Here is a 15983-nt window from a genome sequence, read left to right on the forward strand (position 1 = left end):
CGATTCGTCACTCCAGAGAACGCGTCTCCACTGCTCTAGAGTCCAGTGGCGGCGTGCTTTACACCACCGCATCCGACGCTTTGCATTGCACTTGGTGATGTATGGCTTGGATGCAGCTGCTCGACCATGGAAACCCATTCCATGAAGCTCTCTGCGCACTGTTCTTGAGCTAATCTGAAGGCCACATGAAGTTTGGAGGTCTGTAGTGATTGACTCTGCAGAAAGTTGGCGACCTCTTCGCACTATGCGCGTCAGCATCCGCTGACCCCGCTCCGTCAGTTTACGTGGCCTACCACTTCGTGGCTGAGTTGCTGTCGTTCCCAAACACTTCCATTTTCTTATAATACAGCTGACAGTTGACTGTGGAATATTTAGGAGCGAGGAAATTTCACGACTGGATTTGTTGCACAGGTGGCATCCTATCACAGTTCCACGCTGGAATTCACTGAGCTCCTGAGAGCGACCCATTCTTTCACAAATGTTTGTAAAAACGGTCTGCATGCCTAGGTGCTTGAATTTATACACCTGTGGCCATGGAAGTGATTGGAACACCTGATTCCAATAATTTGGATGGGTGAGCAAATACTTTTGGCAATATAGTGTATATATATATATATTTACTTATTTATTTTTTTTGTTGGGGGTCACTGTAAGATTTAAATTTCTTAATGCACTAGTTTGTACAGACTACAAACTACTTTGCCGCAAACCACAAAACGCGCAAAACCATCATTTAAATAGGAAATAGGGCGTCTCCAACAGTTTTGCACCTTCCACCAGTTACGCAATCGCTCTTGTTAAATCACCCGCAAACCATGGTCCAGCCCCTTGCGCAAAATTCCAGTTTGCGAGCGCAAATTACTGCACGCAAAATTGGATCTTGATAAATCCGGCCCTATGTGTGGAATAAAGCAAATAGCATTGGTTTGAGAAAATTCCTCACTGAGAAACATGGTAGAGGATGCATAGTGCTGTGGGCATACTTTCATTCAAAAAGGAATGGAAACGTAGTCAGAAATGATGGAAAGAAAGAGTAGTAAAATCTTAAGAGTATGGCATGCATTTGTATGTGGACCCCTTTATTCTGACACCACTAAAAAAAAAATTATAATAAAAAAAGCCATCGCTGAAAAGGCTGTTTAAAAGTCCATTAAAAGTTTGCTCTAAGCCGTGTAGGGGACACAGCAAACATGGAAGTAGTCGCTATGCTTAGATCGAGTTGATTGCAGGACAGTACTTTAAGAAATAAAGTGAAACACTGCAAAAAAAACTTCAGAAGGGGCGGCTTCAAAGGACGTGAATACTTTTCCAAGGTTCTGTATCTACAGTGAAGTGAGGTAACACATGGATGTCCTTCATTTAATCAAAGGACAAAAAGTTATCGGATTATCCTCCAATTCTTCTCTCTCATCTGCACAGAAACAAAAGACGGAGTCTAACTGAGCCTAAACTGCAAGTGAACATATTTATCAGAAGTTACACTAATATTCCTGCATAGTTAGAATGTGCATTCATAGTCAGTGGAGAAAACATCTCCTCTGAATGCATAAAATAAAAAAGGAAGCATTCAACATGGCATCTCTTTAAGTGCTGTGTAAATAGCATCCGCATTTCTATTTATAACATTTTCTTCTGGTTTGGCTCTAGGCTCTAACTCTTACAGAGATGAAGCAATCTTTGTCTGCATGGCTTCCATTCTTTCAGGCTTCACATTAAATCTACATCTTGTTTGCTTGTCAAGATGTGATAGATGGCTTTTTTCATTTCATAGCAATATATATGTATAAAGAATCGTATGTTAATCTCATAAACCTAATCTCTATAGAAATTAGAGAGGAGGGGGTTAGTTTTTTCAGTCTGTAGCTATGTTGCCTTGAGGATGTTGAAGCTTATGTATTTATAGCCTGTTAGTTGTGATTTGGGGTGATTCTAGTAATTGAAAGGCAACAAGAGGAAAGATAATCAGAGCTAAAGCTACTGTGGAGAAGCAATGTAGGGTTAGTAATGCTTTAATGTGAGGAGGCTGTGATCTCTGAGAGCTTGGCACAGCTTGGAGTTCGAGCCCTCTGCGCTCTCTGGTACAGCTCGCTGTCTCCAAAATAACGAGCTCTGTAGAGCATTCCTTCCTCTGCAACAGACCACACAAACAAACCATGTGAGATATATGAGGGGGCGCTGCAAAAAGCTTCTTGCAAAACATTCAGCCTGGGCATACTCAGAAAGAAGCCCTACTTTGTTGTTTCTCTTTCCAGCAGTTGTTGCGGAGGTTTGAAATGTAGTCATCCTCCACATTTCGTTCTAGATTTTTCCAATTCACACCAGTGATCTCTTTGGAGAAATGCTCCCCCACATAATATGGCACCTTCAGGTTCTCAGTCAACCTCTTCTGGGTGTAGCCTGCTGACCTGAGAGGACAATGTGAACATGTGGGAGAGATATCACATGACAGCAGGCAGTGAAAGAATAATCCAGTAGGCGGAGTCAACTAAGATAAAGTGGACTTATTTTTTCAGATTGCAAAAACAATTGTGAGCACAAAACTAAAATAAATCCACAGTATACCCATTATTTTATAATAAATACAGCTGAAACAAACTACATAATTTTCTGAAATTTAACAAAATAGGCCTGTGATTATTTCAGTCAGGTTAATTGCTTTAAAGGCCAATTACTAAACTACCATATGCTCGGTCGAGGTAGTCATGCACCCTGAAACTTTTTGAGTTTGTCACATTTAAACAAATTTAAATTGTATTTATAGGTGTAGTATTATTTTTATCTAGAAATAAGTAAAAATGTCTTAAATCAAGTGGGTAGGTAAATAAGATGATTTGCCAATTGAATGAGTTTTACACTTACACTTAAAATAAGATAATTACATAATACACTCAAACTTGAATATACTGTATGTGCTTGTAATTAGACAATGCAGCTGATTTTCAATCAACAATTTTGATTTTTAAATGTAAATTGTCTTGTTCCATTGGCAAAGTATCTCACGTAACTACTCAATTCAAGACAAAATGCTCTTATTTTAAGAAAATGATTTAGATTTCAGTTTGCAGTGTATGACTTATATCACAAATAAATACAATGTTGGAAAACAAAATAATAATTCTTCCTTTCAAAACAGCCAGATTTGATATAACATTCCTTTTCAAGTCCTGCAACATATAATCAACTGGATTTATGTTTGAACTCCAATGAAGAAACTATAGCTACTACCGGTAAAATGTATGTTAAATATATTATTCCAGTTGCAAGGTTCTCTTGGGGTGTTTGGGAGAGTGGCGACCTAGTGGTTAGAGCATAGAGCTTGGAATCCTGAGGTTCTGAGTTTGAGCCCCACTCACACAGACTGCCACTCTGGGTCTCTGAGCAACACCCTTAACCCCACACTCCTCCCCAAGGTGATGTGTTAAATGTAAAGGTTAATTTCTCCAATGTGAGATCAATAAAGTTCTGTTATCATTATTCTCTAGTCCCAAATTACTTCAATCCTTATACTTATCTATTAATTTAATTTCCAGGATTGTTCTATATATTAAAAAACCTATCTATCCATCCATCCATCCATCCATCCATCCATCCATCCATCCATCCATCCATCCATCCATCCATCCATCCATCCATCCATCCATCCATCCATCCATCCATCCATCCACCCACCCACCCACTCTGGCCAGCTGCCATTGCTTTGCAAAGGACAAGCATTTCCACAGCATGATGCTTCCACCACCATGTATCCATTTGGTGATGGTGTATTTAGATTTAAGTGCAACATTACCTTTCACAACATATGGTGTTTATTTGGACTCTTTGCAGACTGCATGGCAGATTATTTTGTTTATAACAGATTATCTAATCTGAGCTGTGAATTTTTACAGGTTCTCAAAAATCACCACGGGTCTCTTGGCCAATTATGTTGATTAATCTTTACGTCTCTTGCTCTGCGGTGTTCACTGAAAAGTTTAACTATCTACTAATTTCTTGACTTTTGAAGACGGTTGGTGGCCAATTAGAGGTGTCAGGATAAACAGATCAGAATACAAATGTACATATAATTTCAATGTTTAAGTTTTTGGTTATAATGTGAGAATCTGTAAAAAAAAAAAAAAAAAAAAAAAAAAAAAAAGTTCAGAGATTTAAAGCCTTTTTAAAAACTTCTTCTGCAGAGTTGCAAAACTTTCCTCAATGTGAGGATGACCTCATGTTAAATCCTCATCAGTTGTTATTAACACTCTTCTTAGGGGAGGATTTTAGAATAAGGGGTCACACTCACGGCCTGAAGCTGAGACTGTAGGAGGGGCTGTTGACCATTATCTGACTGAGAGCCGACACGATCACTAGGATGAGGATGGGCATGACCTGCACGAAGATAGCCAGACCTCCCTGCGAAATGTGGCACAGAAAAACATCCCTGGAGATAAACGTTTTTTATCTTGTAAAATGGCAAATGTCTAAATAGCACCCCCTGCTGGCCATTACGCAACAGCACAGGGTCTGCACAGTACTGTAGTTTTATGCAGCATTTAGGCTTAAAGAAACAAGAAAATGCAGACTATTTACTGTGCAATTTGGTATCTTTGATCTGCAAGGAGTCAACACTCACCATTTTTAGAAAATAAGGTATCTGAAATATCTGATCACATTTGTCGCCTTTTTTAAAGTAAAATAAAAAACAAATAAACAAAACTTCAATAAATGAAAGGACAAGGTCAGCAGTGGAAATTAAAACAACTGCATATTTGGAAAAATAAAATAGATTTTATAAATGTAGCTACTTATTACTATTTTAGAAGACGAGTAATTAATGAGGTAAAATATTAAGAGAGAAAGGATGTAATTATGATTGTAAATACAGCATGCATAGTGAAATAATAAAAATAAAATAAATAACAATAATAATACAGACAGATAAAATGAAACATCAGTATTGTACATAAATGACACACCTTTGTCTATATTTATATTTATTTTAGCTGCTGTCTTGTGTTTTCTAACACATGATAAACAATAGATACATAGATAAATAGAAAATAGATAAAATAACAGGTATCTATTAAAGAACAATCATAATAAATAAAGAATAAGAATAAATAACTAGTAAAGAAATATAATATAACATTTTGAAACAACAGAGATCAACTTACATCTCTTGGTCGCTCTCTTCTCTCCCGCCTCTGGTTACGCATACGTCCATTAGTATATACATGAGCATTACCTAGAATAACAAAGCACCTTTACAGATGCATCACAGCAAGCTGATTGTTCGAACCCGAAGCGATGATACTAACTCGATGGATAGCCTCCCCCGAAGAACATGTTGAAGAGGTCCTCAGGTGAGATGTCTGGCTCGAAATTTCCATTCTCTGGGCCGCTACTTGAAGGATGCCTTCCCTCTTCTCCCCATTGATCGTATTGTCTTCTTTTGTTTGCATTACTCAGAACAGCATAGGCATTACCGATAGCTGTGAGAAAACAACAATTCGAAGTTAATTCGGCATCCGCCTCATGTTTCACTTTCCTGATTAAAACACCTTTAAATGCCTCTGTTGCGCCCGGAGTGTGATTCTTGTCAGGATGGAATTTCAAAGCCAGTTTTCTGTACGACCTCTTCAGCTCGTCCTCGGAGAAATCTTTCTCGACCCCGAGGATTTCATAGTAGTCTTTGCATTGTTTTACTCTGTGTGAAAAGGCATGATTGGGAACAGGAAGGACAGATTTAAAACAGAATTATGCCAACAGCAAATCTATTTATCTTGTACCTTCTCACTGCCTCCAGCTGCTCTGATGTGTAAGATTTGGAGGTTTCTGTAGGCTGTTCTTCTGCTTTTGTGTCATTGCAGGGGGTGTGCCACTGTCGAGGCCCTGGAGTGCCATTGAAGTTTGAGTGGCCACCATTTCTGGGTGTAAAGCCATTCTTTGCTATCAGGTCCAGCAGTGCTACCAATTAAGGAGATCATATCATATTTAGCTTTATATTCAAATATTCGTCTTGCGTTAACACCAGCTTTGACATTTTACATAAAGATAAAAAAGCAAACATTTGGGGTAAAAACTTCCTTTGTTAAGAATTAACATAAAGATAACATTTTCCTGAAGCCTTTTCTGAACAAATAAAAATAAATATAGGTGGCACTTTTATTTCTTTGGCTTTAAGAATTCCATACGTATATATATATAAAAAATAATACCCCAAATCTCTCTGAGCTGTTCTGTTGTAGATAGAAACAAAAAAAGAATAAAGGATCTTAAATCCATAGAAATATAACCATCCATTTTTCTCTCAGTTTGATTAGTATTTTATCTTCTTTTTTTTAAACACTGCCCTAATTCCTGAAAAAAAGCTATGAAAAACATGTTTGCTGTCCATATTAAATGAAGTATAAATCATAATCTTAAAGATTCACATATTAATATTTAATATTAACATGTTTTCACTCTCCTGATTAGTTCATGCATTTTCTTTAGTCAGTACTTTTGCAAATATATCTATAGTCTTAACATTTCTTTTCTTTTAATGTTAAAATGCAAACTTCTATGCATTTTATGGTAGTTTAAGGGAATGTCTACACCAGCTTTACATATTTATCCAATGTTATCCTATTCTTCACCTCAGCTTAAGCTCAATTAGAAGGAAGTAAAAATATCAAGATTAGACTTTATACATTAAACAGGCTATTTTAACATGTCACTGTAGCTTTGATTGCATGCCCCCCACCCCTGCATGTCATTTTTAATATTTTCCCTTTACTTCAGTTCCCTTAAACATCCCTACAGCATGCAAAAAAAGTAACATCTGGTATTACACTTTTTACCTGAAGTTGGCTGTGTCGCCTACATTGCTTCATAAACATTAAATAGGACTTTCTCACAGCTAAAAAAATGGCTTTCTTTTTGCTATATAGACCAAATATAAGCAGTGTCCTGGTAAACTAATAGCTATCCAGTCTGTGAAACACCCCAGCTCCCCCAGTGTTTCTAAAGTGATACTCAGATAATATTTAACGCAATTAAATTAATGCTTAAAAATAATCAATTTTAATTAGGGGTTTCAGAGTGGACAGGGCTGAAGACAAACATATAATATATGTATAAGATGACAAAACAATCATTTTTTAATATGTGTTGATAATTTTCCTTCTATTTTAAATGCTTGTACTGTTTTATCCTTGTTCATCACTAATAATTTCTGCAAAGAACATGCAGTTTATGGTTACTAGTTTCATAATATGTGGGAAAAAAATGAATATGACTACTTTCCTCCCCAGACAACGTGTGTGAGAGAATGAAATCAAACTGCTATTTAAGGATGCTGCCCAACCAACCCAATCTCTAGGTTTATCTTTCTATGAGTGACATATAAACGCTTATTGTGAACATAAAGAGACACAGAACGTGTGTATTGTCAGATTTAACGTAACATTTCATAGCGAGTGAGTCAGCTAGTGATGCTACTGAAGGCCCTGGCTTGATGCTGTGTGCGCAGCTCCTTTGGGATGCAGGTGATGCTGCAGGTGATGATGCTGCAGATAAAGGGTGCTCATCTCTTACATCCATCCCGACAGCTTACCTTGAGCTTTCTCTGTTGGGTAAAGTCGCTGTGCCTTGTCCAGGAACCTCAACGCCTTTTCCAGCTGATGACTCCTAAAAGCTGCGGCTGCAATGTCAATGCAGCGCTCCGCCTCGTCCCTGTTTACTTCCATTGCAGAAACAGCGGTAGGCGCCTATAAATACATCCGTCCACCAATTAATCTACATGTGCATAACAAGCAGACCACTGCCATTCAGTTATAGTAATATATACTTATTAACACGGGAGCGTAATTTTTTTTTCTCCTGCTGGGAGCTCAGGGTACTTCTGTTTGTTTAAAATGATCCAGATGGCATCCAGGGGTGCTACACATTCATTTCCACTAGAGGGCGAAAAAGCAACACATTTCTAAATGTAGGTCAGCCAAGATGTAACGCAAAACTGTGATGACCCAGTGATATAGTCAGGTTTCATTCTCCCTGCGCTGCTATAATGCGGTTTACGGTCATTCTATGAGCTGTGATCTCAAACCGTAAAAGATGCGTTCAAGTACAACATGTATATATTTTTAATCTAAACTGAAATCTAAATAAAATGATGCAAATATGTCTTTTATGATCAAATTCCACTGTAATTTTTGTTTTATTGTAACAATTTCAGTTTTTTTAACTGTATATTGCCACATAAAATGAGTTATCATTACATATGCTATGGAATAAGACAAAATTATCCAGATAATGTGCACTTGCTTTTAATTTGTTGCTACCTCACTGTTATTCTCTTTTTGAGAGGCTAGGGTTTCCAGCATGGGCAGCAGAACAACAAGGTCACATATTTTAGGGTTTTATTGGTGCTTCATAGTAGATACAATTCCTTTATACATTTACTTGATTCATTAGCTGATAAATCATTTCGTTTTTATCAGCTCGTTTAAAAATATAACTAACATGCAATTCATATTGTCATATATGCTTTTAATGCATTTTTACTTAAAGTACGAATCTAAATGTATTGCCAAATGTGACTTTATGCAAAATGTTTCTCACTTAGAATCTGTAAAGTAAACTTTTCATTATTTATAGATAACTACCCATGACTTGTAATATCACAAAAAGTTATTTAAGTGATTCAAAAAGAGGAGTTATTGTGGGTTTAATGTTTTCTTGCAGAGTAAAAAAGACTCACATTTTTACTTCTGTTAATTTTTCTTAGCAGGACTTACACATAATAAAAACCTAATGAAAATTTGGGTGGAAGGAAAACAATTCTGCAAACATATCTCATCAGTAGATACCAAACTAGATGGGTGCAACCATATCATTTGACGGTATTCTTGTGATAGAAAGTGTTAAGGACAGAAATATGACATTACCTAATGCTTATTTTGAAACTGGAAAGTTTATCAGATGAATAACATTTGTCAGCACAAATATGTGCCTTAATGGTTGTCTGAAGATACCCCAACATATATCTTGTGTGCTGTTTTTTTTTTTTTCTTCCTTTTTTTTTGTCTTTCTGGTGTTTTGAAAAATGAATTCAAATATATTTAAATATAATATGTATATAACATTTTAATAACATTTTCTTGGTGGGGGTGTTTTAAAACTCATGGACTTCTAGTTTGTTTTGTGTGTATTAGTTACTTCTGGCAGCATGATATAGTTCAGTTTGCTGTATTTTTTTTCCATGAGAGAAGGATGAGCAGATAGAAATAACACATGAACAAGCTTGTTCATATGTGAAGTTTTGAAGATTAGGGAGAAATACTACTAAACAACTGGTGATACTTCATGAATTTTAAAATGCAGTAAAACTGCTAATATTTCTTTTTATTATTTTTTCCCCCCAAAAAGGTACTAAAGGAAATGTGAATAGTTTCTATTTCTATCTGAATATGGTGGCATTTGATATGCATTAAGTAAAGCGTAACGACATTGTCGTAAAACGTTGTGTAGAGGCGCAGGTGGCGAAGAAACATCTCGAAGAGGAAACTCGATTCGAGAAACCCATTTAAGCTTTGCTTCCAACAATTTTCAAAACATAAGTTTGTTAAGTAGAAACGGTTGATAACATTCACCCCATAGCATCAAGACATGATTTAGAAAATATGATTATTTTTGCGTTTTCCAACAAAAGGTCCCATTATTCAAAACTTGCCAAAACAACTTTTTTATTTTATTACATTTTATTTCTCGCCGTGACCCGTTATAATGTCTGAGTGGAGTGGAAGTGTGAGTTAATTCAATACTTGTCTAGACAGCAGCGGAAAAAGCAGCGCAGCTGTTGGTCGGTGGGAGGTTAATACATCTGGCTCACCGGATGAAAAGAAGGGGAACAGCAGATAAAGAGACAGCCAATCAGAACTAACCAAGAGGCGGCTTCTGCGCTCTGATTGGTCAGTCACATTAGAGGCTGAATCTATCATTGATGTTCGACACAGAGCTGACAACAACACTCTTTCTGGGTTACTGTAATTTTAGGTCAAGTGCGCCAGCTTGGACTACTTTTATAGCACACATAGCACCTTCCCTTCTTTGGTGAGTTATGTGTTGTGTTTTTATTTAAATGTAATTTTTACAGTAATTCTGTGTTACGCAACGTTTTCATTTTGCCAGCATCTTCGTTACATGACCACTATTTTCTCACGAGCGCCAACTAGCATCTTGACAGTCGTGTTAGCTAAAAAAAAAATAATTTTCCGACGTTTTAAGCCTATTTTTGTCTGTTTCTCTAATATATATTTATATATTTTTTAATGTTAGGGCATCACTCTTTTAAAGCCAACATGACTGGGTGTGAACCGTTGGAAAAGAAGAAGCAGCAGCAGCACACGTCGGTTAACGGGGACGTTTGCTCAGAGGCAGCCGTGGAAGATGCGTTTGATCACACTTACAAGGAGAAAGAGGGCCCAAAACCTCCCAGAGTCATGGTGTGGAGAAATGTCATCCTCATGACTCTGTTGCATATAGGAGCAGCTTACGGCTTATTCCTCATCCCTACAGCATCTCCCTCTACTTTGCTTTGGTGTAAGTAAAGTCAAAACAAAGGAACAAAGTACTAGCCTACATGTTCCAGCAATTCTGGATAGATGCCCTCTGTTTGAGGATCGTATTTCATCTAATTTATGCAATAGATCAACCCACAGCATTACATAATTGTGGGATGGAAGTAAAATAATAAATGCATGGACATTTTGAAGGTATTTGCTTCACAATACAAGCTATATTGTGTTTGTTTGAAATATAAAGTTGGTGTCTAAATACTACAAGCTTTACATTAGTTCCTATATTAGAAATTTAATCAAGAGATACCATGAAAGCAACATAAATACATGATTCATTGGTAAAATGGATGCCATCTATTGCAATTGCTGAAAGCAATTAACTGTTTTTCTTTTTTTTTTCAGGCATCTTTTTTAACAAACAACAATAAATAAATCAACATAAATAGAAACAAAACCCTCCACCAAATCAACCAATCGGTATATACAGCCAGAGAAATTCAATCAATTAATGGAAATTGTCTGAAAAGGGATATGAAAAAGTAAAACTTATTTTTCATACCCCCTCTACCTCTAATTTCACTTCAATTAACTTAAAGTCGAATAATTTTCACGTTAAACTTGTTTTTTTTGTCTAATACTTATCTGTAATAATGGCATGTTTACTCACTTTTATGTCAAAGATAAGCAAAACACACGGAAAAGAATTTAGATAAATTAGGTGAAATGCTTATATATAATTAAGTTTAAAGCTTTGGACAGAAGTTTTTACAGTAAAAATGCACAAAGGGTCATATTAGTTTATTATTATTGCTAATATATAACCAATCTTTTTCATAAGTGTAAATAAGAAATACTTCTGCTGATTTAATTAGATTAGTTTGTCGTTGAGTTCTGGCTTCCAAATAATGTCAAATGAAGAAATAGAGTTGAAAGTTAATTTTCTCCACGCTTCATTCAAAACCTGTTTATATCTTTTTTATTTGAAACAAAATGTTTGATCAAAGTTTTAGCTGTCTAGCTGGTGAGTTGCTATTTAATAATATCAAGGTAGTTTCCATCTGCTTTGCTATGTGGAAAGCCAAACTGGTTTATCAACATCTTTTGGTTTGTGAATGTCTTTGAGCTTTGATTGATTTTAGGTTCTTCCTGATCATTCCTACTTTTTTTTTTGTTCAGTGTACCCTGCAAGAACAGTTTAGAAATAAGTAAATAAGTTAATTTGCCAATGGAAATAGTATTTTTACTCTTAAAATAAGATAATCAGATAATATGCACTTGAAATAAGTCAATGCAATTGTTTTTTTCTTATTATAAATGTAAATTAAAATTACCCCCTCAATTCAAGACATAACACAAGTATTTTAAGTAAAAATACTTATTGAGATTTAAATTTTTTGCAGTGCAAATGGAAGCTTTGGTTAGATTAGTGAACCATACATTGGTTAATATTATTTGGTAGTGTCTGGATAAGCGTTTAAATAAAGGAACACTTATCACTTATAAGGCGTGGTGGTGGTAGCTAGTATGGTGCATGGGAGAAGTGAAAAAGCACTGAAATCTGCTGCTGTTATGTCACAGTTTTTTTCTTTTTTGATTGGCTTGTTTTTTCTTGCACACAACCAAACCCCCAAGTGTTAGTGCAGGAATAGAAGAAGGAATTTAATCACCTGTTAACCATCTCTTTATTGTAAAACGTTGATGAACCTGGAGAAGCTCCATTATCAAGTTGAGCTGTAATAAGTAAAAAACAAGACCATGTTTAAGTTTACCTTTAATTTTTATCATTGTATGCTATTTTTTTTATCTCTCCGCAGCTTTAGTCTGCTTTCTGCTAAGTGCTTTAGGAGTTACAGCAGGAGCTCATCGTTTGTGGAGTCACAGGGCCTACAAGGCGTCTCTACCTCTGAGGATCTTTCTTGCTCTTAGTAATTCCATGGCCTTTCAGGTGAGTAAAAAATTAGATCAACACATCGTGGTTGATATCATCTTTATGACAAACATTGTCCTCTACGAAAACCTTAGAACGACATCTTTGAGTGGGCTCGAGACCACCGGGTTCATCACAAATACTCCGAGACGGACGCAGACCCCCACAATGCCGGAAGGGGCTTCTTCTTCTCTCACATCGGCTGGCTGCTGGTCCGAAAACATCCTGACGTCATCGAGAAGGGCCGCAAGCTGGAGCTCAGTGACCTGCTTGCTGACAAAGTTGTGATGTTTCAGAGAAGGCAAGTGGTGTGAAAGTAGGAGGTCTGGAATGATCCCCACAAAAATTATTTATACATTTTAGAACAATATTTGGTTTTAGGCTCACATTTTCACCCAGTCTGTGCAGAAAAGCTCAAGCTGAGCCAAACTAGTGGCAGAGTCACCAGTTTTTAAGTCTTTCTGCAGGTCCTTCAGTCTGGACTTTGACTGGACCATTCTGACACACGTCACAGCAGCTCTTTAATAACTTCAAATCGATATAAAAATAACCTGTGTTGGAACAATAATAACATTCTAATTGGGATTTGTGTTTGTGAGCATAGTTGTTCTGCTAACCTTTTTCCCTCAAATTTATGTACAAATAAGCAGTTACATTTGTTCAAAAACGCAATTACTACAGCAGTTTAACAAATTTGCTAACGGTTATATCATACCATTGAAATATCTTTAGGTAGGTTGTGTCATGAGCTAATGCAAAAAATGAAGGTTTATTAATAATATTCATGTTCCAATGTACTTTAGAGGGTAAACAAAGCAACACTTATTAATTTAAAGGCCATTAAATAAATGTCTCAGTAGAATTAAGGTCTGCAGATGAATCTAAAGCTCAGATAATAGAGAAAGTAGTTTGTATGTTTCTTACTGTTTCCCAAATCCTCTTCATCTCAACAGGCACTACAAGCTCTCTGTGCTGCTAATGTGCTTCTTCATCCCGATGTTTGTGCCTTGGTACTTCTGGGGCGAGTCGCTTTGGGTGGCCTACTTCATCCCGGCCCTGCTGCGGTACACCTTGGTACTGAACGCCACCTGGCTCGTCAACAGCGCGGCACACATGTGGGGAAACAGGCCATACGACAGGGACATCAACCCTAGAGAGAACAGATTCGTCACTTTCAGCGCAATAGGTAAAAAAGAAAAAAGAAAAAAAACACTCAAAAACATTTTTGTTTAATTTTACAGAATTTAATTTGCTACTAGTAGACCAAGTGTTTGGATTATTTAATTCTGGTTAAGTTTCTTTTAAATTTAAATAAGGGAATTAGTGAACCTAAATTTAAACATTTATTTAAATAACTACCATCTAGGAAGGGTTATTGTTTTATGTGATTCATTATTACACAAATATGTTATATGAAAAAATCATCTGGATTTTAAGTACAGAGTCTCTTTAAGATTTAGTGCAGTGGAAGGAAAAAACTTGTTGCAGCTTGCAGACAGACACCTGCACCTGTTCTGATATTTCTTGCAGATTAATTTGAAATTCTGTGATAGAGCCAGGTGCATCATTTAGAAGAAGCAGTTTAGATATCTGAACCTTTAATATAACATTTCAAATTTAACATATTACAACCACAAACTTCAGTGAGTTTTTCCTGGATTTTATGTCACACCAACACAAATTAGTACAAGCCCAGTCAAAGTTCAGACTCGATGCCAACAGATGGTCCAATCTGCTCGTGCATGAAATAACTGGGCAAAAACCCAAAACTTTAAGCTATATTTGCAGCTAACTGCATTTCTGAAATATAAATGAACACCACACTTTTCAGATTTGTTTCATGTGTAAAACACAATTTGCGTCGGATTATATTCCACTTTATTACAGCGCAACAGTTTGTATAGGCTGATCACAAAATCGATACACGTTTTGAAATGTGAACGGTTCAAGAGTCCTTAAATACTTTTAATAGACTTCATACCTAAAAGTTTTTTTTTTACGAAAGCAGAAACGTGCTGCTGCCTGTTAGCAACTCTGCATCTGACAGTTGCTGGTTTCTGAACATTTTTTAAAGTTTCATTTTTTGTTTTTTGTTTTCTACTTCAAGTGTTGAAAATCAAATTTAACCAATCCGTATTTCCAGTTTCCACACTGTCCTCCCACTATCCTCACAGAGGCACGCACACACATGACTGCATTTGTTGTTGCAAAGGAAAATAAATAAATCGGTGGCAGCCAGGTCCCCCCCCCTCCCCTCCCGGCCGGTGTTGATTTGTGCGTCAAATGTGAGGAGGTCGAAAATGACTTGATTTCCAGTTTCGACTTCCCTGGGTGGGGGGTGCACCGAACGTGGTGGAAATACTGCAGGGGGGCTGGTTAATGATCCAGGATTCAGGTAAGTACAGATCAAAGCGATGATGAGGCGGAGAAGAATTAGACAAGTTCGGCGCTGCAAATTTTTGAGCAACATGGGAATAAGTGAAGAAGAAGAAGTCGTCAAGCAGGCTGAAGAGAACTGACAATGTTCCCATATTTAAATGCCTATAGAAAGGGAGTGCAATTTTTATTAGGTGCCATAAAAACCCTTGTGTAGCTTGTCAAAGAGCAAATAGTTTGAACATCTTAAGATTTACTAATTCAAATATCAGAAATCTTTAAATTCCTCTCTTCTAATCCTTGCTTTAATATTTAAACTAAAACAAAGCTTTCTGTTTCTCTGACTCGTCCAGGTGAGGGATTTCACAACTACCACCACACTTTCCCCTACGACTATGCCACCAGCGAGTACGGCTGCAAGCTGAACCTCACCACCTGCTTCATCGACTTCATGTGCTTTCTGGGCCTGGCTAAGGATCGCAAGAGGATGTCCCGTGAGGTTGTCCTGTCTCGGATACAGCGCACCGGAGACGGAAGTCACCGCAGTGGCTAAAAAAAACAAAACCCAAACAAACAAAATTAAAATACCCAAAAGTCGTTGTCCTGTTCTAAAGAAGATGATTACCAATGCTCTGACAGCTGCTCATTTGCTCATTCTTTGAGGTTTACTTGAAAATTATTTCAACGTTTTCATTGAGTTAAAAATAGAAAAATCAACTATACTTTGCAGTTATGCTACCAGCTGTTGATCTGATCCGTTGCTGTTTAATTGATTCAATGCAGATGTGAAACTTTATTGCACTTGATAGCATTTTTTAAAATAACGCTATTATTAATATCACCTTTAGGACCTTTGAACATTTCACCAAAAATCTTTTCATTCGATGCTTGTCGGCTGTATTGAAAGTTAAAATGTAATCAGTCAGCATTAATGTGTATTCCAGTTGCCTTCTGCCGCGAAACAAAGCTAAATTTACAGGAAATTTGAAGCACTTGGGGAAAAAAAACAATTTGTATCGCTTTTATCTTTTAATGGAATTAGATACGGTGATAAAATACGATAAAAGGACATTTATGATGAAATTCATAATGCTTTCTGTTCTGATGGCCACATTTCAATTTTCTAGATTTTGCCAAAA

General features: G+C 36.7%; 2 protein-coding genes across 2 annotated transcripts; one reads left to right on the forward strand and one right to left on the reverse strand.

Moving 5' to 3' along the window:
• Nucleotides 1-901: 901 nt before the first annotated feature.
• On the reverse strand, nt 902-7904 carry dnajb12b (DnaJ heat shock protein family (Hsp40) member B12b). Its single transcript, XM_038272605.1, has 8 exons — nt 7577-7904; nt 5769-5946; nt 5541-5686; nt 5298-5471; nt 5154-5224; nt 4283-4392; nt 2233-2405; nt 902-2128 (listed from the first exon to the last, which is right to left on the reverse strand). Exons 1-8 carry the CDS (start codon nt 7707-7709, stop codon nt 2010-2012), a joined length of 1104 nt encoding a protein of 367 aa, XP_038128533.1. The 5' UTR covers nt 7710-7904; the 3' UTR covers nt 902-2009.
• A 2008-nt stretch (nt 7905-9912) lies between these two features.
• On the forward strand, nt 9913-15457 carry scd (stearoyl-CoA desaturase (delta-9-desaturase)). The gene is made up of 6 exons (XM_038272794.1): nt 9913-10074; nt 10300-10563; nt 12356-12486; nt 12564-12769; nt 13422-13654; nt 15198-15457. Exons 2-6 carry the CDS (start codon nt 10323-10325, stop codon nt 15395-15397), a joined length of 1011 nt encoding a protein of 336 aa, XP_038128722.1. The 5' UTR covers nt 9913-10074; nt 10300-10322; the 3' UTR covers nt 15398-15457.
• The last annotated feature ends 526 nt before the right edge of the window (nt 15458-15983 follow it).

Source organism: Cyprinodon tularosa, unplaced genomic scaffold (assembly GCF_016077235.1).
Source record: "Cyprinodon tularosa strain WSP-4 unplaced genomic scaffold, ASM1607723v1 ctg84, whole genome shotgun sequence".
Taxonomy (NCBI): Eukaryota; Metazoa; Chordata; class Actinopteri; order Cyprinodontiformes; family Cyprinodontidae; genus Cyprinodon; species Cyprinodon tularosa.